Raw genomic sequence first — 24,756 nt, 5'->3', positions numbered from 1 at the left:
ATAGGCACTGAAATGTAGCCAGTCTCCTCTTGGTTCCAATATAAACTTGTAACCCAGATGAGGTTTTGGTATGTGAGATTTTAACCTTAATTGTTGGGTAATACTGTCAGACTCGCTGTGCAGGCTGACTCCATCCTCAGAGAGTCTTAATCATGGAGTATCGTACTTCATATTTGGACTGTCAAAAGTTCTATTTTTCTTCTACAGAAGTTCGAGTTGAACTCTGGTGCATGCAAAAGGCTTCAATCATAATTCATTCCTTTCCCTGAAGAGATGAATTAAGTATATTTATCCACAAAAGGTGCCAGTTGAGGTTGCAAGAGGTTACATGCTTAATTCCTCCATAAAGAACCTTTGTGGATTTAGAGTGTTTTTTTCCCCCGTCCTGCTCCCTTAAATGTCTGCTGGAATTTTTGTGGCAGGAAGTGAGGATCTTTTTCATTTCCTGGAAGATAAAGTCAGCAACACCTCTACGTTCCTTTTACTATATACTGGCACATACGCCGCGTTTAGCATCTCTCACCATCCAAGGCACTGTTGCAGTAGCTGGCTTTTACAAATCAAGTACAAATGAGGTCACACTTGCTGAACAGGCAGAAAAGGATTGGGAAAACTGGAGCTTATGCTTGAGCTCCTCATCCATGATGTTTTAAGCCAGCAAGAGATGAAGAGCTGAGTTACAAGCTCTTAAAGTCACACCTTGTTCCCTTGGGTCAGTTTTCACACATGGCTCAAACGATTGTTAGCGTCATCTTTCACCAAAGAAATGACCTGTTGTCCTTGGACTAAACCGATTGTCTGGACGTGCGTGTGGGCTGAGATTGAAGTAATGTATGCTAATATAATGCACGTATGAGTGAACATATAAAACAATCGACATTGGTTTTGTGTTGGATGGTGGGAAAGATGAATGACCTACTTGCTATGACTGGTCGTATTTCCCTTTAGTGCTCACATCAACAAAGTTTGATTGCTCGTCCAGTCTGCATTCCACAGCTGAATTTGCACAAACCTGATATTTATCGGTTGCAGCTATAAGGCCGTATACCAGTCCTGCTCAGTCCCCTGGGACTCAGGCACGCAACAGCTCTGTTATGTAGAAACCAAGCGAGACAGACACACACACACACACACACGCACACACGCACACACGCACACACGAAACAGAGCCACATCAACCAGCTTTGAATGATTAAAGAGGGAACTGGTTTGCATGACATCATAGCGCACAAATCAACACCCGATACCAATCCGCAAAAAATGAGAAACAAATCTGTTCTAAATAATGATTTTGTGCATTTCCACGCTAAGCATCATTGGTCGTCTTTCCACTGGGGTCAACGCACATCTAGCTCCACAAGAGCATTAATGAAGACCATGCGACAGGGACGTCTTTCCTGGTACACAAATCCTCTCCACAGGACACATTTTCATCTTTTGTTCGCAGATTGTCCTCATTAGGGTCATGGGTGAGTTGGAGCCTATCCCAGTTGACTTGTTACATTCTGGACTGGTCGCCATTCACACTCACATTCACACCTATGGACAATTTAGAGTCTTCAATTATCATGTTTTTGGGATGTGGGAGGAAGCCGGAGTACCCGCAGAACCCCATGCACGGGTAAACCATTAGTAGAAGCAGGAAATGAACAAGCTCATCAACCCATCCATTCATCAGTCTTCTTCTGCTTATCCGTGGTTGGGTTGCGGGGGCAGCAGCCTAAGCAGAGAATCGCACACTTCCCGTCGTCTAGCTTCTCGCGGGGGATCTCGAGGACTTTTCCGACCAGTTGAGAGACATACTCCCTCCAACGTGTCCTGGGTATTCCTCAAGGTCTCCTGTTGGATGGATGTGCCCTGAACACCTCCCCAGAGAGGCATCCTGATCAGATGGCCAAGCCATCTTTTCTGGCTCCTCTCAATGCGAATGTGAGGCAACTCGACTCCGAGCTCCTTCCAGATGAGAGAGATTCTCACCCCATCTCTAAGGGAGATCCAGGCCACCCTACGTAGAAAACACATTTTGGGAGCTTGTACCCACAAAGCCTCTGAAGCCCCATTGGCTCTGCAGTCTGCTATGTCTCCTGTTAAGCTCTGATGCCCAATCTCATTTGACCTTGCCCTTGCAGGCATCCACCATCTTTCAGTAATAGGCTATCATTCCTTTCACCCAGGATCACCTGGGATTTTTTTTTTTTTTTTAAGTTATTACCTTTCATCATCCCATCCACCTATCCATCTTCTTCCGCTTATCCGGGGTCAGTTTGCAGGGGCAGCAGCCTAAGCAGAGACGTCCAGACTTCCCCTCCCCAGCTGCTTTGTCCAGCTCCTCCCGGAGGATCCAGAGGCCTTTCCCAGGCCAGTTGAGAGACATAGTCTCTCCAACGTGTCCTAGGTCTTCTGACAGGCCTCCTGCCGGTTGGATGTGACCTGAACACCTCTCCTAGGGGGCACTTATCGGGCTCCTCTCAATGCAGAGTCCTCTCGGATGACAGAGCTTCTCATTCTAGCTCTATCTCTCAAAGGAAACTAATTTCGATCGCTTGTACTCACGATCTTGTCCTTTCGGTCACTACCCACGACCATAGATGGGGACAGGACGGTGGGTCAGCTCCCTCGTTAACATGATGACACGATGCAAAGTCTGCATTTCATGAAACCATCATTGATAAAACTGAAAAAACAAAACGTAAACTAAAAAAGCTGAGCATCAATCTTGTCCAAGTGGCCACCTTGGCCTACTTGGCAACAATTCAAGGTCATATTTACAGCCACAGGAGCATGGTGAGCGTTCATCACACGGGACATTTTCTTCCCTTCCAGAAGCTCATTACTGCCTTACTAAATCTCTCTCCTTTGTGCTTCGCTTTTCTCACTATTGCTCTCATTTCCCTCTTTTTTCCCCTCCCAATATAAAGCCTGCACGCACGGTGCGAAGCCAGATCAGTCAAACCACTACGGCGCACTAAAAAAAAAAAAAAAAAAATAGAGTAGTGCCTTCGTGCCGCGTAATCACTTTTCCACAAGGACAGATGTTTTACATTTCATCACCTCATCAGAACGTGTACCTGCACTGTAACATGCCACAGCCACTCCTTGATAATGTAAACGCATACGTGGAAATAATGGAACCAAGACAGTCAGCACAGTCATTTATCATTTAACCACAGTTGACTATTAGGGAATTCTATCTACATGCCAAATACTGTGGAACCTCGGTTTTTGTACGCCCCAGTTTTATATATGATACATTTTTGACTATTGCCAAGAATATGTCTCTGTTTTTGTACGGCCAAAACAGATTCGGGCCAGGGAATCCTTTAATAATTTGTATTATGTGTGTGTGTGTGGATGGTTTATTTGTCCATAAAACGATTAACGACTCTGTTTCTTCCACTCAATAATGAGGTGTTCAAGTGCACTATGTATTTCTGAGTGCTCTGTGTGATTTTTATTTTTCTTTTTTTATGACGGTTGCAAAATAACCCACCATTTTAACCAAAAAAATTGCAAGCGCCAGCACTTTGATAAAGAAAGTGAGAACCACTATTGAATTCAAGGAAGACGTTGCAGCGAAGTATAAAGGTAGCATCTGTTGCAATAGGATAGTAATGTAAAGGTTCCTAGTTAGCACAGGTGGCCAAATGTCTCATTTGAATAAATGCATATTAAGTACGTTTTTCATTTGTGTTGTTTGTGCGTGTAAAATAGCCAAACTCAGCATGAACGTCACTTTCCTCCAATGTGTCTTGCACAGCAGGGTTCCTTTTGCTGCAAATAATTTATCCCCCCCAAGAGGATTAAACAAACCCTAATTCTCCACATTCCAGAGCATTCCTGCTCTCTCTCCATCTCAACCCAAGTCTAAATTATTTCCATAACCCCCATTTATCAAGCTTGTGTAACCTCGTGCAGCTTCAGCACCACTCTTCACTACGATAATAAGAGAATATATATAAAAAAATCTGGGGTATGTTTTAAAACCGCAACTGCCACAAAAATGTTCCCACTTTCCTTAACATACTAAAAGACGAAAACACTCTTCGGCTCTTATCCATTTACCAAAAAATGGTTCTCTGCAATGGAGTGCGGTTCAACCTAAGTACAACCCACAACTTTCCAATATAAAACACACAAACACGATATTGAAGTATTATTGATTGCTGGCTTAAAAACATGATTGTTTTTTTACCCTTTGGCGTCCTTACAATTGTGTGGATGTAACACATTTCTTCCACGCTGCAGCTGAAGCTCACCATTTGCTTCATAAAAGAAGTCGTAAAACGCAACTGAATGCAATGAAAGATCTGGTACCGCGGCAACCACTTCACACACTTAAGAAATCCTCACCACTCACACTACGGTACTCATCTCTATTAGAGACGTCAGCTGACGTTTAACCACAGTTGCACACTTGTTGCCACTCACATATTCCTCATTTAAGCCCATCAAGATTCATGTATTTTTCAATAGAACAGATCCAGACTTAAATAGTGTTTCTGTGTGTGCGTGTGTGTGTGTAAGATAGAGTTCATTCAACATTCCCAGGCTGTAGAAGCAGCAAACAAAGTGGGATCCAGGAAGTGTTGTGGTTTGTGGGTACCTGCCGTATATAACTGTCACTTTGAACTTCCAAACTTTTGTGAAGCCACATCAAAACAGTGGAGTACAGAACCTCAGTTAGCCTACACCCAAGTTAGCGTGTTTTTTTGGGTTAACGCAAAATTTTGCCTGGGTTTGCATACATTTTCCAGTTAGCGTACAATATGATGCGCTTCAATAAAAGGGACGTAACCTTAAATGTTCCCTTTCATTCATGGTTTCTATGTATTTACTGTATTGCTGTATTTCTAATTATTTTCTGCATGCAAAACTATAAAAAGGTGTTTTGTGTTAACATTTTAGGCTTTCTGGAACGGATTAACAAGAGTCACATTATCTCTTATGGGAAAAATTGATTCGGTTAGGTCCTAGGTTCGCAAAGTGGGGTACGCCTATTAAAATAGGGGCACGTGAACAAAAATTCTAAACAATTAGCGCCAAACACTCACAATTACGAGTGTGCCTGACTTGGAGAACGGAGCAGAAAGGTGACAGAGCATGAAGTTGTTCATTGTTCCGTGTGCAACATATGAACAAATAAATAAGTTTACTGGTTATTTTGTACATTAAGAGTGTTTAACCTTAAAGATCCACTCCCCGCACAGCGCAGCCGTGAAAACCCGTCCCTGTAGGTGGGGATTTCCCCCGAAAGGCTTTATTGTTGGTTGTATGCATTTTTGTACTTCAGATAATGCTTTATGGTGATGGTTAAACTTTCCCCTTCAATTTGGTAATAAATTAATACACAGATTTAAACCATAGTCATCGTGAGGGGACAAAAAAAAGTGATGCTAAAATTCAACCCGTTCAAGTGGAAGGATGCCAACATCAGATGGAATCAAAGATATGTAGGATGATTACTTATCTATGTATCAGTGCTCATGTGAAATGTTATCAAAATGTGAAAATGCTAAATACAAATTTTTGACCTGAAATTACTATAAAACTAATTAACCAATTTATTGTGTTTAATATTTTAAATGAATTAAGATAAAATGTTTTTTAAGTGTGCAGGAGTAGGGCGTACAGGTCGGGTGAAATGTCTGAAGTGGTACGTGACTGTAAAAAGTTTGGGAATCAGTGGGTTAGAGAATCTGACCTTCTGGAACAAATTAATGATGCTAACCAAGCGTCCACTGTAATTCTAAAATTAATACAATGCTCTAAATCCCTCAACAATGGCAGAGAGAGAATTGTGTAAAGACAAAAAACAGACTAAAGGGAAGAATTAGAGATACAGCCTGGAGCTGTGTGATGAGGATAACTCGCTATTTTTGTGATTAAAACCAAAGAGTGGTGCATGAAACCACAAAATTACGCAATGTATCAATTACAATAGAGCGAGTCTCTAATAGCTGCAAAAAGTAGATGAACAGCAAATGACATCATCGCAGTGTTTGCATTTAATGACTAGTTTGGGTATTTATAGATGTTTGGCTTAAAGATCAAACATGTCTGACGTAAAGACAATGCATGTTTCCGTGCATACAGTGTGGCTTTTTGTAACCGCTGAATGACTAAGCAGCTACATGGCATTACTCATTCTATGCTGTTGGACCAGCTGCCAGTTTGGCATTCAAAGGCACGCACGAGCCTATGAAGAGAAGGGCAGACAACCCCACAAAGCTGACTGGCCATTTGTGTGTGTGCGCGTGTGTGCTGGAATTCAGCAGCCACTATCAGCATAGGGGCCTCTGGGGTGCAGAGTGGGCGTCATTTTCAGCAGGTTGATGGTTCTACGGAGATGATCTTGAAGGGAAATGAGAAGCAGGTGTGGTGAGGACAAATTGGAGGTTGAGTCTGTTTCACGGCTTTTAGCAAATGTGTTTAATCTACAATTTGTTGCCCCTCAGTGACAAAAACATCAAGTCTAACAACGCTGTCGAGATTTCCACTTAAGTCAAGAAATGAACAAAAGTAATCGGGAAATCTACAGAAGCGGGATGGTAAATGCGCATCTGGCAAAGGAGGAGTGTCGAAAGCTTCGAAGAGGTGACGTCTCACCAGAGACGGCGCGACGGGCGTGGTGGGAAAAGGCCAGATAGGAGTAAGAACAGTGGGAAATATAGATTAGCAGTGAGAGAGTGGCACATTGGAGGCCTGGAGCAGGGCAGAAAAGCGTAGAAGAGAAATCTCCTATATATAGAAGCGTGTCACACGCTGACATACTTGCAGATGAAATCCTACGGGTGTTTCGGCATTGATTCAGTTTCGGGGTCGTGATGGCAGTTGGCAGCTGAGATCACAGACTGAAATAGGCTGTCATCGGGGGTTAGTGAACGTCCACGCCCTTGCGGAAATGAGCTCAGTGAGCGAGGGACCACCTGTGATGAGAGCGTGAGGGTTTGCGCGCAGACAGAAAGGAAAGAGAGGAAGCCACTGTCATTCACACCTAAGCGGTATAAATTACATGCTGTTGATGTAGAACCTTCATGAGGTACATAGCCTGCAAATTGGCACTAGGTGTGAACCATTCCCTGCAGAGGGTTGTTGCATGTTCAGTTACAAGTACAAACAAAATTACAGTGGAATCTTAGGCGCTGTCCACATGGAAACGCTTTCAGGTCAAAACAGCAAAGTATTTTATCGTTTCAGCCTTTCATTCACATGGAAGCGGCTTTCTGGGGGTCCTGAAACTGCACTTTTTGAAAATGTGATGACGCCGGTTTGTCGTTTCTGTGTACACAAGTGAACCGCTACTTTCTGAAAACGATGATGTCACCGCCCCGTCGCGTGACCAGAAATGACAAGCCGACGAGCCAACATAATGTCTGAACATTTCAACTGGTATGACTCATCCCAGGCGACATTCTCCAGATATTTTAATGTCTCAAACTACAAAATGACTTGCAAAAGCAATTCTACTTTGTCAAGTCTAGACAAGCCAGCCAAGCAGAGGACGACAGACTTTATGCGCATGCGCTTTCTTCTTCCATGGTGGTTCTGTCTGCGTGTGTGTTTACAGCGGCACAGGTAGGTGTACCTTATGTATTACATCGTTTTCACCCAGTGATCCGTCCCATCTGATGTGATTGTTTACTAATTCGAAACAGTGTGGTGGACGCAAGTTTTATTCAACCCGTCAAAAAAAATAAAAAATCCCAGGAGCGTGCCCAAGGGTTTTTGGGCACGCTTTGGTTTTTGTACACCCCGTTTTTCGTAGGATTCAGTTTTCAATTACAATTATTGCTAAAAATATGCCTCGGTTATTGTACGGCAAAACAGAGCACCTAACAACCTAGTTGGCACAATCCAAGCAAAGCATTCACGCGTTGATGACTTGTGACACAATAGACAGATTTCACATAATAATCATCTTATTATGTGTGTGGAGGGCGGTGGGGGGTGGTTTATTTGTTCATAAACGCACACAGAATGTTGAACAACTCTTATCTGTATCCTTTCTTCCTCTTAATAAGCACAGTGTTCTGTGCGCCGATGAGGCATTCCACGAATCCGTGGGGTTTTTTTTGTACCGCTGCAAAAAGGTTGTAGGTACCAGAACTTTAATAAAGAAGGTGAGAAACGCTATTAAATTCAAGAAAGAACTCAGAGCAATGTACAAAGGTAGCATCTGTTAAAATAGGATTGTTAATGTAAAGGTAGGAACCTTTAATACAGGTTGCAGAGGGACTATTTTAAGGGAGACACATAACAGTGAGCCGAGTCAGTGTGTGTAATGATGATTGTACCTGCTGCTGAAGTTGACCATAAAGTTCAAAGTGAGCAAGTATATAGCTCTAACCGTCCACTCCTAAAAGTTACGTTTGTGACGGACAACAATGCCTTGGGGGATCGACTGTTACAGCTCTAAAAGGGCCAGTTCTGTGAGATCTCTGTGTGAGAAAGTAGTGTGCCTGGCCTCCACGTTTCTGTATGCACTTCCTACAACAACAACAACATCTAGGCATACTCCTGATGAAGCTCCAAGAGAAGCTCTCAGCCGGAAAGGATGAGGAGAGTGAAATGGTCTGTGGTCAAACCACTCGAATAGGTGTTGTCTTGCCAAATGCTTCTCCTTTCCGCCTGATGACTATCCCATATGGCGTCAGAGCAACTTTAAGTCATCCCCAGCCAAAAGGCCAAGACTAAACTACGATGAAATGTTTTGAACTTTCAAGTAAATGAATAAAAAAGATAAACCCTTATTATGATAGGGGCCTTTGTAAGTGTGCCCATGCAAACATACTGAAACCGACGTGCAGATGCACTCGAAGCTTGATTTACAGACAGGAATTTGTGAATTATATGTGTTTCTCTCTCTTATTACTTGGCACACTGTGGGTCAGTTTAATTGGACACAGAGACAAAAACATCAGGCATCCAAAGCTAATAATGTCTAATATGTCAAATAAATGACATGTTATGAATCCTCTGACTGAGCTTCCAAGTATTGTAAGTTTAAATTGTAAGTCAACTTGGACAAAATTTGGAAAAAGAATTAGAGTTGCTATGAAATATGAAAGAATCATGATCATACATACCATATTTTACGGACTGTAAGTCACACTTTTTTTTAATAGTTTGGCTGGTCCTGTGACTTAGTCAGGTGTGACTTGTATAACAACATATAAATTTATAATTGAACATGTTTTAAACGGTTTTCATACTGCATGTCATGGACCAAGGGCACTATAAGATCGCGACAGGAATTCAATGGATTCAGTGATGTGGCATGAGATTGAGAGCTTGGTGAACTTGCTTACCTACAGTATAACTTCCTTGTTGGACTCGCTTGCTTGTTATGTTAATCTAGCCGATTCAGCCTCCCAGGTATGTTCTTTGTGCCATTTCCCTTTCTAGTCCAATGCTTATGCATAAGTCTGAGAGATGTGAGTGAGAGAGAGGGGTGAAGAAAACCAGGCCCCACATGTTTCTCATGGTGAGGTGCTCAGATGGTGTGGTAAACATTCTGGGCTGATGGATATATTCTTTGAAATTGCATGTTTATTTCACTATGACCCCCCTAAACAGAGATGCCTTGGCAATATATCAGAAAGACATTATGTGAGTATTTTGGTTTGCATTAGTGATGAAAATGCAAGGCCACACATCCTTGTCACAAGTCTGGGCATCTGGGATGATAACATCTGTTGAGTGGGGGCAAGAGTGGAAACAGACGTAATGATGTCAGAGTTCAGTCTGGACGATTACTGTGTTGTTCCTTCCTGCACTTCTGGTTGCCTCTGCTCACCCTGACACATGCACGTACGGCGACAGTGAGAGCTGTATAAAAAATTTCTGCCAATAAAAACAAAAGCAGACCTCCACCAAGGATTAAGCATTTTATTTTTATGGATAAATTGAGCAAAAGGAGGTTTCATCCTGATTCAGAATTTCTTTTAGATCATAAGGAAATAACATAATGAAATTTTACACCAGCAGGGTAAAATACAACCCAATATTATATTACATTGAAACACAGTCATGTCGTCATGGAGATAAAGAATTTGCTGATTTAATTTCAATAAAAGTGCATGCTACACTGGTTAAACAAACATTTGATGGCAGGAACTCTTTACCAGTTATTGCCAATACTTTAATAGTACCTCGATTTCATCCGTTCCAAAGGGTCCATCTAAAACTGTATGGGATGATCAGATAAATGAACATTTAATGTTATTGAGTTATTTCTTGAATTCAATCGTGTTTCTCACATTCTTTATCAAAGTGCTGGCAGCCGAGTTGCAACATTTTCAGCAACAAACAAATCATACAAAAACCAATGTGTTTGAAAACTGAAGTGCCACCGTTTATCACCTCTACCTATGTCACTTGAGACTTGATTAAACGATAGAAGTTTTTTACATTTTATCTCCAATCATATCTTGGTACCCTTGGACATGTGCTGTTGGTTCTTTGGGTGTTACCTTTAGGCTCATTAGTGGAGAGGGAGAGCTGTTGCAGGAGATATGGCAGAAAGCACTTGGCAATGTAATCGATTGCAGATGGCTGCCATCAGGGTGGCTTGTTTGGTCCACAGAGGCTCTTTGTGATGGCTAGGCCTGCCATAATCCAACAGAACAAGGCTGTTTTCATGTGTATGTCTGTGCATGTGGATTTTTTTCCTGGCACCTCCAATATCAGAGTGCAAAGCCGTGCAACTTCACAGGATGCGTGACACACAGAGCAGAAGGGGCCTGATCACAAAAGGGACTATCAATGTGTAGGAGTTACAGTATGACAAATCACACAAAATCAGCAGGATAGTTTGAAATGGCCAATGCAAATGGCACAAATGGACAGAAAAATATCTTGGAATATATAGACTCACTGGATCCATAGGTACACCTGCACAATCATCAAAGGATGAACTTAACAATATGTTTAGTATTGTGGTTGTTTGCTGCCATGTACAACTAATATTTTGGTCCTATTGCAGTACTTCTGAAATAGTGGGGTGGGCTGAGGGGTGCATGAGAGGCAGGGGGCACTATACTACTGTATATACTATTGTTTTAGAATATTTTTAGAGGATCGTGTTCAGTCGGCACACAGAATGACACAGACACATCAAGGTATTTTAGCCTAAACAAGGGCGTATTTATTTAAGCATCAACACACAAGATATATGATTGCAGCGAAAAAGCCTCTTACCTACGCCAACAGAGTGGAGAGCCAACACCCGTGGAAGAGTTCGCATCAATCGGCTGGGCGTTCGATCACAACCCGCAGCAGACTCCGTCTAGGTGTTTTCGCTCACCCCTCTTTATGCCAGTCTGTTCGTGCGAGCGTGAGAACGGGGTGGCCTGCCCCGAAACTCAGGCATTCGCACACAGAGTTACTGTTTTTAACAAAACAGGCGCCAGGCAACCTAGTTTGGTTATATGAGTGTCCTGTCTTCCTCAGTACATAACAAGCACCTGGTAGGCAAGGTCAGCAGATAACAATAACAAGATACTTCCCAAACCCATCACCCTTTCTCACATTTGTATCCTGGGAAATGAATGTTAAGAACAACACAAACCCATCACCCTTTCACAACTATACTATACTTACATTTCTTCAAAGTTGGCAGGACTGTTAGTGTCTTTATTCATGCTTGAACGATGCTGGTGCCATCAACACATACAGTCATTTGTATAGATAAATCATCCAGCTTGTCTTAATCGTCAACGGACATTCTCAACACACACCACACACTTCCGTCCTTCAAAATAAGAACGCCGTTCGCCACATCCTGTCTAATTGTATAAACAAAATAAGGGTGTTAGCCAAGCTACATTCGTTTCTCAAATACTGGGCAAAATTGGCCAATGATGTATTGCATCAATAAACATAAGGATTTTTGCATTTAATTAACGGACATTTTATTTACTGTCATAAAAGTACACACTCTATACTGGTAAAATAAGTGTAAAAACTAAAAAAAAAAAAAAAAAATTCTCAAAATTTTAAAACTGAAAAAATTGAATAAAAAAAAATAACACGAAATTACAGAAAAAATAAAACTGATTTCACAGGGCCCTACATACTGTATTGTTTCCCATTCAATTGTGCAGGTGTGCAAGTCAAATTACTGTGGATGAGGGTATAAAGTATCATGCACGAACATACAGAGTAAATAAGTAGGCATCAGACATACCGTCTATAGCAGACACATCTGCACACTGTTGCTACATGCTGTAGCTATCTTGACAGCGACATGACAGTGGTTCAACCATAAATCACCAAAACAGCTCTCTAACACACGCACAGTCGCACTGCTACTAGAAGTCAAGACTATAGGTCAGTGTGTTTTGACTATCACATCGTGTAAACACTTGTGTGCAAATAGACAGATCAGAGCGAAACCAGTGTGGTATGCGTCTAAGCTTTCCATCTTGAAGCAAAAACACGTCAGCCAAACTCGTATAATTGAGAGTTCATATACTGTATTCTCTCTGATGTCATGTTTAAATCATCTGTCAAACAGCAGCCCTAATGATGATGTAATAATACCATCTGAGACAATCTCTAGAAATGATTACTGTGGTGTGTGCTGTGTTATGTGCGTCTGGTTTGACTTTTGGACCCAACAAGGAGAACTCCCAAAAACATAGTAGTGGCTTGGATTACCAAGAGAAGATAGTTTATCTTCTATTTGTGTGCAGATGCTAGAAAGTGACAGGAAACCTCAGTGTGTCTCACAATGTACCATGACACTGTATATATAACACACAGTAATATATAATTGCATCTTTGCTGCCCAGTGGTGGAATCCCTTATACAGCAATTCCTGTGGAAATAGCTAATTATAGGGGGAATACTGAGGCATATGCATATGTTCAGGAGCGAGCTATAAAATCAATGCAAAAATACAACTGTATCCTGTATGACCTCCACAGCTGACTGCTCTTAAGCTGCATCTGCCAATATGTATTTCAGTGAGTGTGTTCCGCGTAGTAGACTTATACATGCCCCACATTTGTCTGAAAGTCATCTCTTGAACATGTTCAGAGTACGACAGCCCTTTTGAAGAACAGGACACCCCCTCCAAACACTCCACACACATGTATACACACTGTCTGACCCACCACACCTGTCATGTCAATCAGGCGATATGTGTACCCTCCACCGGCTCTCCGCTGCAGCCTTTGCTGCCCTAGAGAGAGGCCTCGTTTCCAAGGGGAGATTTTTGAGGAGTACCCGTCTCCATCCACACCCATACAGCACATAGGTCCCAGCCCCCTTCAGAGTGCACAAAGACGCCTTTGTGCAGCACAATGCTGGCTGCCCCCTCTGAATTTCCCATCTACCCTCTGCTCTCTTTCCCCCATAACTCAGTCCTTTCTGCCCTCACTTGCTCCAGCACCCTCTTGCTCCACTTGATGGTTTCATCCTGCTGCCAAACTTGCTGATACTGTCTACTGGGATCTCTAGTGTGCCCTCTTTCGCTGACGCACAACTGTGGTCCCACTTTGCCTTTCAATAGTTGGATAGTTTCCTAGTTATAGAGAAATAATAAAAGCTGGTCCTCGGTTTACGTACCATGCATTAATTAAAAAACAAATTTTGGTCCATTAACACGCAACCTGCTTGAGAACCAGTGAAAGCACACACGATGGATGAATACGCATAGCGTGCAGCAAGGTTACAGTGTGTGCTTCGTCTCGTGCGGCACGGAAGAATACCACGTGTGCCTCATTGGCATCTACACTGAGTAAGAATAATATCGTTTATGAACTAACTCGTTGCACTACATTATGTCTCCCACGTGTAAAGCACCAAATGCATCAAAGAAAAGGAATGCCATCAGCATGGAAGTGAAAATGCACATCATCAAAAGCTCAGAGCGAGGAAGAACACCCACTAATATTGGCCACTAGTGGTGTCCCGATACAACTTTTTCCCTTACGATATGATACCGATACTGCAGCCTTGAGTATTGGCTTATAGTAATATCAATATATACTTTTATGACTTATTTTGTAGTATGGAATGTGAGAAAAGGTCAGCAACAGTAGATACGAGAAAAACTCACTTTGCGGATGTTTCAGATGGCGTTGGTTCGCCATGGTCTTGCGAGGATCCTCATGCTGTTTTTTTTTTTTTTTTTTTTTAGCTCGTTCGGACGCATAATGGCCGTGTTGAACTTCTGTGGTTCTTGGTTCTGTGGTACCGCAGGAGACTTGTGTATGGCGGATTTTGCAGTCATCTTTTTTGGACTTTGGCGAGGGGTGCTGCCACACAACAACGTCGGTCCTGCTCCTTTGTTAGTACTGTTGTGATCACGTGGGGTCTGCATGCGGTCCGGGCGCTCCTGGATAGAAGTGCTGCAGCGGAGTTTGGAATGGACTGCTTGTATCGGCGTGTTTATGTCTGAGATTTTAGATGCAGGCCGATTTGATCTGATATTAACTTTTTTGCGTCCGATATCTGATATCAATATCAGATCACGACAATATTGTTCTTATTATTGAGATGAAAAGGTTGCTAATGCTTTGGCTGGAAGACCAGAATCAATGCTGTATCCCAGTGAGCCTGACTCAGGAGAAGGCTAACATTTTATTTGTTATTTGGCCTCTTCTACTTCCTCCTCCCAATCAGCCACAGGGATAGATGTTAGGAATTGCTCTCTCATTGCATTTAATTGTATTTAATCTTTTTATTACTAAATTGTCCTTCGTGTGTTCTGTGTACGGTGTGGGTAACTCAAGTTTAAATTTAGATCTAATTTAGGTATAAGATATGACTTACACTAAAACTCGACTTCATCTTGGAATGGAACTGTAACCTGAGAGCCACCTGTATCTGGTCTCATCTCTGCTATATAACTAGACTGTGATTGAGCAAAACAGTCCCATGCTGGTATCGTAGCAAATAACTAAGACATCAGATCAATAGAATCTGATGTCTGACGAAATATGCACTGGCAGAGAAAGTGTGGAAGCTCACCAGCAACCATCTGACTTGTGTCTGACTGGCACTTTGCCGTCATTCACTTCACCATGTAACATTGTCAGCAAAGTAGGGGCCTAACCACGGCAACCATGGCCATGTCTTGAAAGGGCCAGAGAGCGAGAGAAATTCCAGACTTGTCCTCCTTTTATAAAGGGGAGGAATAAGGACCAAAGACGACAGCTCTACCAGAAAGCTTCCAGCAGAGCTGTGGTTGTATTTTTCGTGTTAAGCAAGAGTTGACCCAAATGCCTTCAAGGATGTGGGGAATTTTTCTCTTCTAAGCCAGAACATTTTGGTTGGAGGGGGAAAAAAAAATGCAGAATGACCCAACAATGGCATTAAAATGGGACAGCTTTTTCTTCAATATGAATGAAAGTGTAAAGAGATTCAGTAATAGGGGAGTTTAGAGCTGCAACAATTTATCGATGATCAATTATCCAATTAACTGACACTCGTTTCGAAATCGAAACAACAAGACTCAGATTAGTTGACTAAGAAGATAATCGTTAGTTGCGGCCCTAGTGAAGTCCCATTTTTTGTGGCAGCTAAAACACTGTCACTCACCCAGTGACACCTCTATCTGAGATCCCTGGGGATGGTTATTTTGGTCACATGCAAACACACACACACACACACACACACACACACACACACACACACACACACACACACACACACAGGTATCCATGGTGATGCACTCCTGCCCAAAGGAGCCTGGTGGTGGGTAACGGGCTGCTCGAGAGACAACTTCACCGTGACTCAGCGTGTAGAATTTAGCACAGCAGGGTATTTATCAAGGGGACAGTGATGACCTCATTCCACGGGATACTGTGCCCCTCCCCTTTTGAGGGCCACTGCTCCCAAAGAATGAAACCTCCCGCAGGGAGAAACGGGGTCAAACACAAGAACGCCGGAGTGGTGTCCCAAATCGAGGCATCAAGTAAATAGGCTGGGAAGGGTCTGAATGTGTTTGTTTGTCTGTAAAGCTTTTTGGATCTAAAACAGATGGTAAAAGCACGGAAATGAACCCAAATTGGAAGAAAGTGAACGTTGAAGAAAATGAGAAGTTCAAAAATAAAACTACACAACTGCATGAAATGGATGCAGTGTGGTTCATGTACTGGCCGTGGTCAACCCATGGTCTCAGCTGTTTGGACATCCAAAATGTCCTGCAGGGTCCAGAGACCAGCCTGAGGGCTGTAATGACAGGGAGCCAACAGCACACACAATCCCTGCAGATGTGGACGTGTGACGAGGTCACAATGTGACAAACAAAAAGTATACACTCTTTTCTAGCATACATAAAGATTATTCAGAAGAAATAAATGGAGTGACACCATGCTGAAAACGTCCGTTGATGAAAATGGACGTGTATGAAAACATACACATGGTAGACTGTTCCGTGTCAAAACATGGCTATGTCACAACCAATACAACAATGGTTGAGCTCCAGCACAGTGTACGTTTGTTATTAGTAACATATGTTCAATTCTAAGCCTATAATACAAGCTAAAAACACAAACAAACCCACAAACACGGATATGTTCAAAAACATAGTGTTAAAAAAAATAAATAAAAATCTCCATCCACACCAGAGTGGAGTTTTGAAAAAGATCTCTGCACACATAAAAACACATTCACAGGCTGTTGTGCGTATTTTGGCCAATCAGAAGCCTAAAAAGCCTCTGTTCCTCAATATAGTGAGATGTTAGGTGTACATTGTATGTCTGATGTGTACATTAGCTTTAAAATCAGCGAGCACTTGCACAGAGCCCAGCAAACAACATTTATGTATTTATTGAATCGCCCCTGTGTATTTTAAAGCGCATGTGGTGCAGCTACCGCTGCACGGAATGAAACCAACCAAACCTAATTGTAGAAACACTGAATCAATTTTTACCACAAGAAATCATGTAAATCCAACTAATCCATTCAAATATTAACTAGGGATGTCCGATATTGGTTTTTTTTTTTGCCAATATCCGATATTGTCCAACTATCAATTTCCGATTCCGATATCAACTAATAGGGGTACCGATATGTGTAACATAAATACAGTGGATACTTTTTTTTTTTAAGTAATATATTCTATATATTGGAGGATGGAAAGGGAGAGCCACACGGACACCGCGTTATTATTACTAAATAACTCCTAGCAAGCCACGAAAGTGGTGTCGAAGCGGATGCCACGGCCACACCGCCGTCTTTGTCGGCAATCGCGTCTTCAGTGAAGGTAAAAGTGGCGTTAAATGTTCATGTCTCCGTTTCATTCATCATTTATATTCATTTTGAACTGTTGTCTGCATGTAGAACTATACAATTTTAAAGCTATTTTAAAAAGTGTTTTGTATTAACATTTTTGAGTGTCAGGAACAGATTCATTTCTCATCGGAAATTTTGGTTAGGTTAGCATACGTATTGAGTTGGACCTTCTGGAACGGATTAATGACGCCAACTGAGGTTCCACTGCAATAGCTAAAGTCACATCCTCTCTGACCTTGTGACTTCTCACACACTTTACACACTTTCCCCACACACTAATCTCCTGGAGCATGCAGCAAAACCCCACGCTGCCTGCAAGCGAGCTAAACTCATACACAGGAAGGACCAAAAGGCAGAAATATTCCTTCATCCGTAGCTCAAAACAAAAAAACAATGTATATATCCTGATATACTAGCACTAGGCAGAAATGTCCAACCATAAAAATATCAGTGATATTGATACTGCAAGAATGTCAGCTGTCAGCGATGACACAAAACACCAGTCGTACCTTGGAGCATACACCGGTATGCCGACTCCGAGATGGCGTAGATGTGAGGCGGCATCTCATGCCTCTTCTTCCCTCGGTACATCTCAATGATGTTCTCTGAATAGATGGGCAGGTTCTTGTAGGGGTTGATGACCACACAGAACAAGCCAGAATATGTCTGTGGTTTGAGATACACAACATAGAAATATTAGAAACACACACAGAATAGAGTACACGTTGTAGACATTTTTCCGTTCTAACTTATGTCACAAGTCATGACTTTCTAATAGAACTGAGCATGTGCATGACAGTCCATCAGTCAGTTACAGATCATGAAGAATTTTGTTTGATTGTGTGGAACTAATTTTTGAATTGCTGAAACTAATTAACCGCTATAAACGAGGGCTTACTGTACTGCATAAGTGCACCGTTGTCCAAGTTATTTTTGCATATGAGTTTACAGTAATTGGTATCACATTATTCAGAAAAGGTTGAATCGAGGCAACTGGACTCTTGTTTGTCGAAGACGTTTCACCTTTAATCCAAAAGGAGTCTTCAGATCTTAAATGTTTAAGAGTGGAGTCTCCCTGCTTATGTCTCTGGTGTTGTTGTGAACCATTGATCTCCTGTTTGGTGGTAGCTTGTGAGTGGCCACTCTTCCCGTGGAATGAGACAATCTTTGGGATATTTTTGTAAGCCAGGGGTCACCAACGTTTTTCCTTGTGAGAGCTACTTTTACAAAATGAAAATGGCCAAGAGCTACTCATTTTTGTAACATTTATTTTCAGAGCTTATTTTAAACCCAAACAAAGCGAATATGCTTGTTTTACCAGAACATTAACAAAATGCTGGTGTCCACAACTCACATTTTGTATTTCAGAATGCATTTCTTTCTACTGTTCTTTCATTATTAACTGAAAAGAAATTGAAATTGAAATGTCATATAAAATAACTGAAATTATTAACCTGAATGAAAAGCAGGCTTGCGGGCAACTCATGTGGTCGTGGGGGGCTACCTGGTGCCCGCAGGCACCATGTTGGTGACCCCTGTTGTAAGCAGACAACAGGTGATGGCGCAAACCTAAAGATTGTGTTGCAAACAGTTTATGCTGCCAATGATTAGCCTACTTTCTTAGCTAATTGGTTATATGTCCCGCTGAGAGTGTGTGTGGTATGAGCACTTCTCAAACATGTTGTAGCCTTAATCGACCAGAGAGGGGGAAGACAGGGATGACTGACAGGCCCAAATAAGGCATTGCTTCTATTCTACAGATGCTATATTCTACAGATTTTGTTTACCCCATGGCAGAGACACAGAGCGGAATGTTTTTTGCCCATAATATAACTTTGTCTACTGGTGTGTTAGCCATCGCCATAGGGCTACCACAAATGCCCGCCTGATCTACCGTATATTTCTGGGTACTCACATGCAGTACAGAATTACGGTTTATTATTATCCAGCATGTATTATGATGAAATGTTCTGGAAAACTTGATAGATTGCCAGAGAGTTATGAAGTTTAATTTTCCTTCCTCCGTTTCCTTCCATTCTTTGGCATTGTTGTAGTGCAACCAGTGGTGCAGTCAGTGGCCAATGAACCATCACACACCTTGACGTGGATGATGTATATGTGTATAATTAGAGTCCGCTGTGACAGGACTTCATGAGCAGGCCCCAGAAACTAGACAGCATGTTGATGTTATTACATAACAGCTAGATGTCAGGCCCACCGCCCATCAGCAAATGATGCTCTGTGCAACGGATGCTGAGAAAAACGGAGAAAGTTGTACAAAGAAGTTGATGAAGCAGGAAGAGGCTGACAGGTGTGAAGATGGACCGGCAATACGCTTGGCAACAACCCTGCTTTAGGCACACCGTATTTCTCCTGTGTTCAGCAATTTGTGCAAAGAGACCTGAAGGGTCAGAATCTGCTTCTCAAATAGTGGTGCAGGGCCCCACACCCCGAGGGGGGCGCACTTGAGGTTCCATAGGGGCCGTGAGTAAACTCAACTCGGAAATTGTTTGAAGTTGTTGCAGTTATCTGAGCTCAGTTTATTGTTCTGCTTTGATAGATATTTTCACTGTTAGGAATGGAATATTTTCCCACTCTGTTCTGGATGTTCTTATCGACAACAGAGAGTTAACACAAGTCCCCCTGTTCTTTTTAATTAATCTCACACACACACATAGTTTCATTATGCGTCACCCTTCTGCCACCTGGCTGTGACGCCCAGCCTCCTAGCCAAGATTGGTTGAAACCAGATCAGACCCATACACCAACAGTTAGCGGGACGTTTCCTGATCATTGGGACCACCTCCACAGAACACTTATGAGGAAGAGGAACTCAGTTTTTCGCTTGCCCATTCTCTCCAGCGCTGACATTGCAATTGCTTATATGTAATCCTTTTAATATAAACTTGTCAACCTTACTTCAGACGCTTAGCATTATTTCACAGATGGAACAAAGGAATCTGGGTGGACTTTGCCCTGCTAAAAGGGCCGGTCCGAACAATACACATCAACTTTGACTTTGGAAAACACTGATCAACATTTTTGCCTCTTTTCTGGTATGTGCGGACCAAACCACTGTTTGTGTTGGGTTCATATTGATTTGATTTGGTTTACTCGATTCATCGAAACAACAAGCTTTGGATTAATTAGCTAAGAAAATAATGGTTAGTTGCAACACTACAGTGGTTCGCACAGATAAATAAATATACAATATCAGGTTCTCAATAGTATTTAAATTCAGGGAGGGGCGTGAAAAAAATTCTGTCCGCAAAAACATAAAACACTGCTTTAAAGAAACTTTTACATTTCCTGTAAAAGCTGTTACTTTTCCGCCTATTTTTTCCACCAATATGTAAACAGTATTGACACAGAATGAGGGAAGCTTTGGAAATAGTATCAGGAACAGATATTGTATTTTTGGAAATTGTGACCATGACCATGAAGTTATAGTTTCTTGGATAATTTTGCAAATACGTCAGACTTTTTTGCAGTACAATACAGAAGAATGTTACATGTCTAAAACACTAATGGCAGACTAACGCTGGTAGCAGCAGTACCGTACAAATAACTCAACACCATGCCGAACCCCATCCAGGAAAGGGAAGGTGATATTTCCACTGTGAAAGCAGATCCAGGGTAGGGGATCCCGTGGCCTCGTAACAGCTGAGCACCACAGAGGCGACAGTGGACGGAACAGCCGACCCCATCTGCCATCTCTGGCGGTCAGGACATGGACATGCTGCTCTCCGCTGCAGAGGAGACAGCACGTTGGCCTTGCCTTCACGTCGCTAATCTGTGTGGCGTACAAGAAACCTTGACCATTTCCTTGACAGCACTCTGCTGTGCACGTCATAACACAGCTAACAGACACCACAAAGCAACCTTTGACATGCTGGTCTGCAGGCTGACTGATATCAACTGCACCTGAGCAAATAGCATGCATGCTCTATCCTCATGCATACATGTTTCAAAATGATGGTACTTATCAGGAAACATTTGAAAAGATTTTCATTCGTTTCAAAATGATAGTCCTTATCAGGCAACATGTAGGCATATATTTGAAAAGATTAGTTCCTCTTCATTATCTGCAGAAGAGGAGAACAATAATGACCGTCAGATTGTGCACGAGTAAGTGATACAATGAGGAAAGACAAAATCAGTGGGAGTATTGTTTGTGACACTCTGATCGGGGATAAGGAACTGAGATGGAGAGGACGGACAATGATCGGCGAGCTAAAGTGGACAGCAGCGGCAAAGCTGACGGACAGTATGACTATCTTTTGGAAGAATGCTGATGCTTTCTGACAGCTGTGGCTTATCTTACAATACAAAGGCCTGCTTGTATCCACGCTGGTGCGGTCAAGCCCCAGTGTGAAGCTCTGATTAGCCTGTGACGCACCACCTAGTTGAAATAAATCCTTGCAATCAAGTGTGCCGTCACCTTAAATGCTACAACAATGGCCAGCGGCTAATTGATGTTGTGCACCAGATGTCTGTGCGAGGTCTCAAATATGGAAGTCTTCAACCAAATTCTAAGTCCTCCGCGTGGGGAAGGGCTGGGGGGCATTACAGCACGTCTGCAGTAGATGCAGCTGAACTCTAAGGGGGTAAGTTAAACAACTGATCTGGGAAATTTTCTTCCTGTCAAAAGAAAAAAAAAATCCCACTTAGTGAGACACATGTTTGCAATTTTGTCTTAGGCAAAAGGCAAATTAACAAGCTCCAAAGCTGAACCTGAGTCATGACAAAGCACAGACCATGCCACCGTGGTATCAGGGAGAACATGAGGAACCCACAACGGAATTGCATTCCGAAATGATTGAGTTTGTATAGAGACAGTAGAAAACAGATATACTACTCAAATACTCCCAGGGATCTCTTTTATGGAACGATCCCATGACGCAATACTTAACAAGTTCAAGTATAAACAGTACAGTGGATCCACACACGTTTGCCATGCTTTTGTGGCCCTTCATCGGGGTTCAGTGCGTGGCGTCAGCTTTGTGAGCAAACCACAACTATATTTGGCTTGATGGCTTCCTGTCGCAGGGGAGCGATGGTGGTTGAGTGAAGAGGGTGAGTTTTGTTGCGGCTGGAGCAGGTCGATGTGTTACAACAGTCAGCTTTAACAACCTTCGGCGAGGTGCACGACACGCAACCCACGCTGATGGCGGGGTGAGTGTGTGGAGTGGGCTGGCACCTCTGAGTTTCTGGGTCTGGGCTGGCAGGGTGCGTGCCTGGAGAGCAGCGAGGTGTACGAGGGTGTTAACTGGTCAAAATACGTGCCTGTTGGTCACTCTCCAGGAGGGGAGGGCACGGATGTGATCATACACTTCTTTTATTTAATATTCACAAAGATCGACTGGTCGATCACATTCGACGGGTTGGAGATCCCTGGTTTATTGTATACACCAATTGGAGACAGCATTATGACCACTTGGACAATCTGATACAAGGGCTATGATAAAAATGTGTTTACGGTGGTATAGAACTGCCCTGCGTCATATAGACTGATTTTTGCTATACTTTAACTCCAAAGTATACGGCCAAGTGATCACTGCACCAACAGGACAGAAGAAAATATATTTCGTCTGCTCCTTTGCATTAGAACAGCTTACACCCTCTTCCGGTAAAATGCTCTACACAATTTTGGAGCATGTCTAGCTCACAATCTCTGCTGTAGTTCATCACAAAGGTCTATGATTGGCCATGGTTTTGCCTGCATGTGGTTGTATTCTAACTCCTATGAATGAATGAATGAATGAATGAAAGTGTGCTAAACAGTATAAAGTGCAATTTCCCACTTGGGGACACGTACATGTTGCTGTTGATGATGCTTCAGGTGGAGCTTGGTAGAGTTCTGTTCTTCACAGGGACAATACCAAGGATCATGGCATTATTAATAAGAAATACATTTTTCCACAATGTAACTGCTATTTCACTTCTAGCAGAATAAATTGAGATTGCAAGCAGCATCAACAGAGATTTCTCCTAGTAGTTTCAAATGAGATTCTCTAAGGTGACAACCAACCCACATTCTATTCCTGGAAATTGGAAACCGGGTCACAATTATAACTAGAACAGCAAAAAACAGCTCCACTTATAGCGAGTTTGGGATGTAAAGTATTTGTACGGTATGCTTCTGTGTCCCATCCTGTCCCAAACACGGGCTGATAAATAATAGATCTAGCTATTACACAATACAGAGCTAAAGGTTAACAGCAGTGTGCATGATCCAAGAAGGGGTACACATTAGGCCATCTTTACAGTTAATCATTGTCCCTAAAGTTACTCACATATATGAGTCCAGAGTAGTAACGGTCCTTCAGGTTGTGCAGCACCGACGCCTCATTCAGGCAGGTGAGTTCCGCCATGTCCTCCACCTTGCTAAACTTGGGCGGGTTCATCTTCTGGATGTCGTCCTTGTTGACGGCCACCTTTTTGCCATTCTCCGCCAGCTCCACCAGAACCTCCTCGCCACGTTCCTCACGGATACTGGCCCCCTCGAAGCCATGGCGCTCTGAGGGGACCCACACCAGCTTCTTGGCTGTCCAGTCAGCCTGTGTGGCTGGGTTGTAAACCACAGCGCGATCCACAAACAGGTACCGCTCCGGGTCCTCCTGACCACTTCGATGAGACATCTTATCTCAGGTTGACGAGAGCAATATGGCCACCTAGAAGAGACAGAGAGCCAGAAACAGTTTTACTTTCATTCTACGGACCCCCCCTTCCAATTATTTAGTGGTACACTATACACTCACCGGCCACAGCATTAGCTAAAAGGGTCACCAAAAAATATTAGAAACACCTCTCAATATGATGATGCATGACAGTTCGACACCACTTTGCACTACAATTCTAAATATATTGTTAAATGAATCTCTCTCTCTCTTGTCCAGGTGTACCTAATGATCTGACCAAATTATCTAGCTTATACATTGCGCTAATTTCCAGGACATGGCAAAAGCAGGACAAAAAAAATGAGCCCAGAACACGTTGCCGTAAAGGAGATTAGTTAAAAAGTTGTCAACGATTACCTTCCAGTGCAGAGTTCTATACGGTACTCCGCGGATGTGTGTCATGACATTGCGCATAGTGCGTAACTGCGCCGCTCTGCAGAGCAACGGGACTCGGCGACGTCGACATTTTATTATTCCTCTAAAACCTTTTGAAATGTGGTCATTATATCGACTATACCACACACATTAGCGTTACAGCTTACGTAACAAACCGTAAACTCAGTTAAACAAATATCTGCGACGATAAACCTCCGCAAATGACAGCCTGTTGTAGATTAACGAACAAGGCGACGCTGACCATTAAAATAAATTCTACATGAGGTTTTATCAGTGGTAAATGAGGTAATACGACAGTTAGGGTGCTACCTGTTCAGTTTCACCCAAAGTGCCCCCGGGCAGCTAGCTTACGCTGCTAATTATAGAGCGGGCTGGGTTTAGCTGATTAACAAGTCTGGGAGAAAAACAGACAACAACTAGCACAAATAATGTG

At 42.6% G+C, this 24,756-nt stretch overlaps 1 protein-coding gene across 3 annotated transcripts in view; it reads right to left on the bottom strand.

The window, feature by feature from the left end:
- LOC129171784 (myosin-10) overlaps positions 1 to 24,756 on the bottom strand; it is a 54,082-nt gene that overhangs the window by 28,523 nt on the left and 803 nt on the right. For 2 of the 3 annotated variants that reach the window (XM_054760786.1, XM_054760788.1), the window contains exons 2-3: positions 23,544 to 23,921; positions 17,757 to 17,913 (exon numbers count right to left, since the gene is read on the bottom strand). In XM_054760786.1, coding sequence (XP_054616761.1) covers positions 17,757 to 17,913; positions 23,544 to 23,888 — 502 coding nt within the window. In that variant the 5' untranslated portion in view covers positions 23,889 to 23,921. Of the gene's footprint in view, positions 1 to 17,756; positions 17,914 to 23,543; positions 23,922 to 24,008; positions 24,738 to 24,756 lie in introns of those variants that run through there. The other variant, XM_054760787.1, reaches the window with a different exon arrangement.

This window comes from Dunckerocampus dactyliophorus, chromosome 18 (genome assembly GCF_027744805.1).
Source record: "Dunckerocampus dactyliophorus isolate RoL2022-P2 chromosome 18, RoL_Ddac_1.1, whole genome shotgun sequence".
Taxonomy (NCBI): Eukaryota; Metazoa; Chordata; class Actinopteri; order Syngnathiformes; family Syngnathidae; genus Dunckerocampus; species Dunckerocampus dactyliophorus.
Note: the sequence above shows the minus strand (reverse complement) of the source record. Positions and strands in the feature narration are given on the sequence as shown.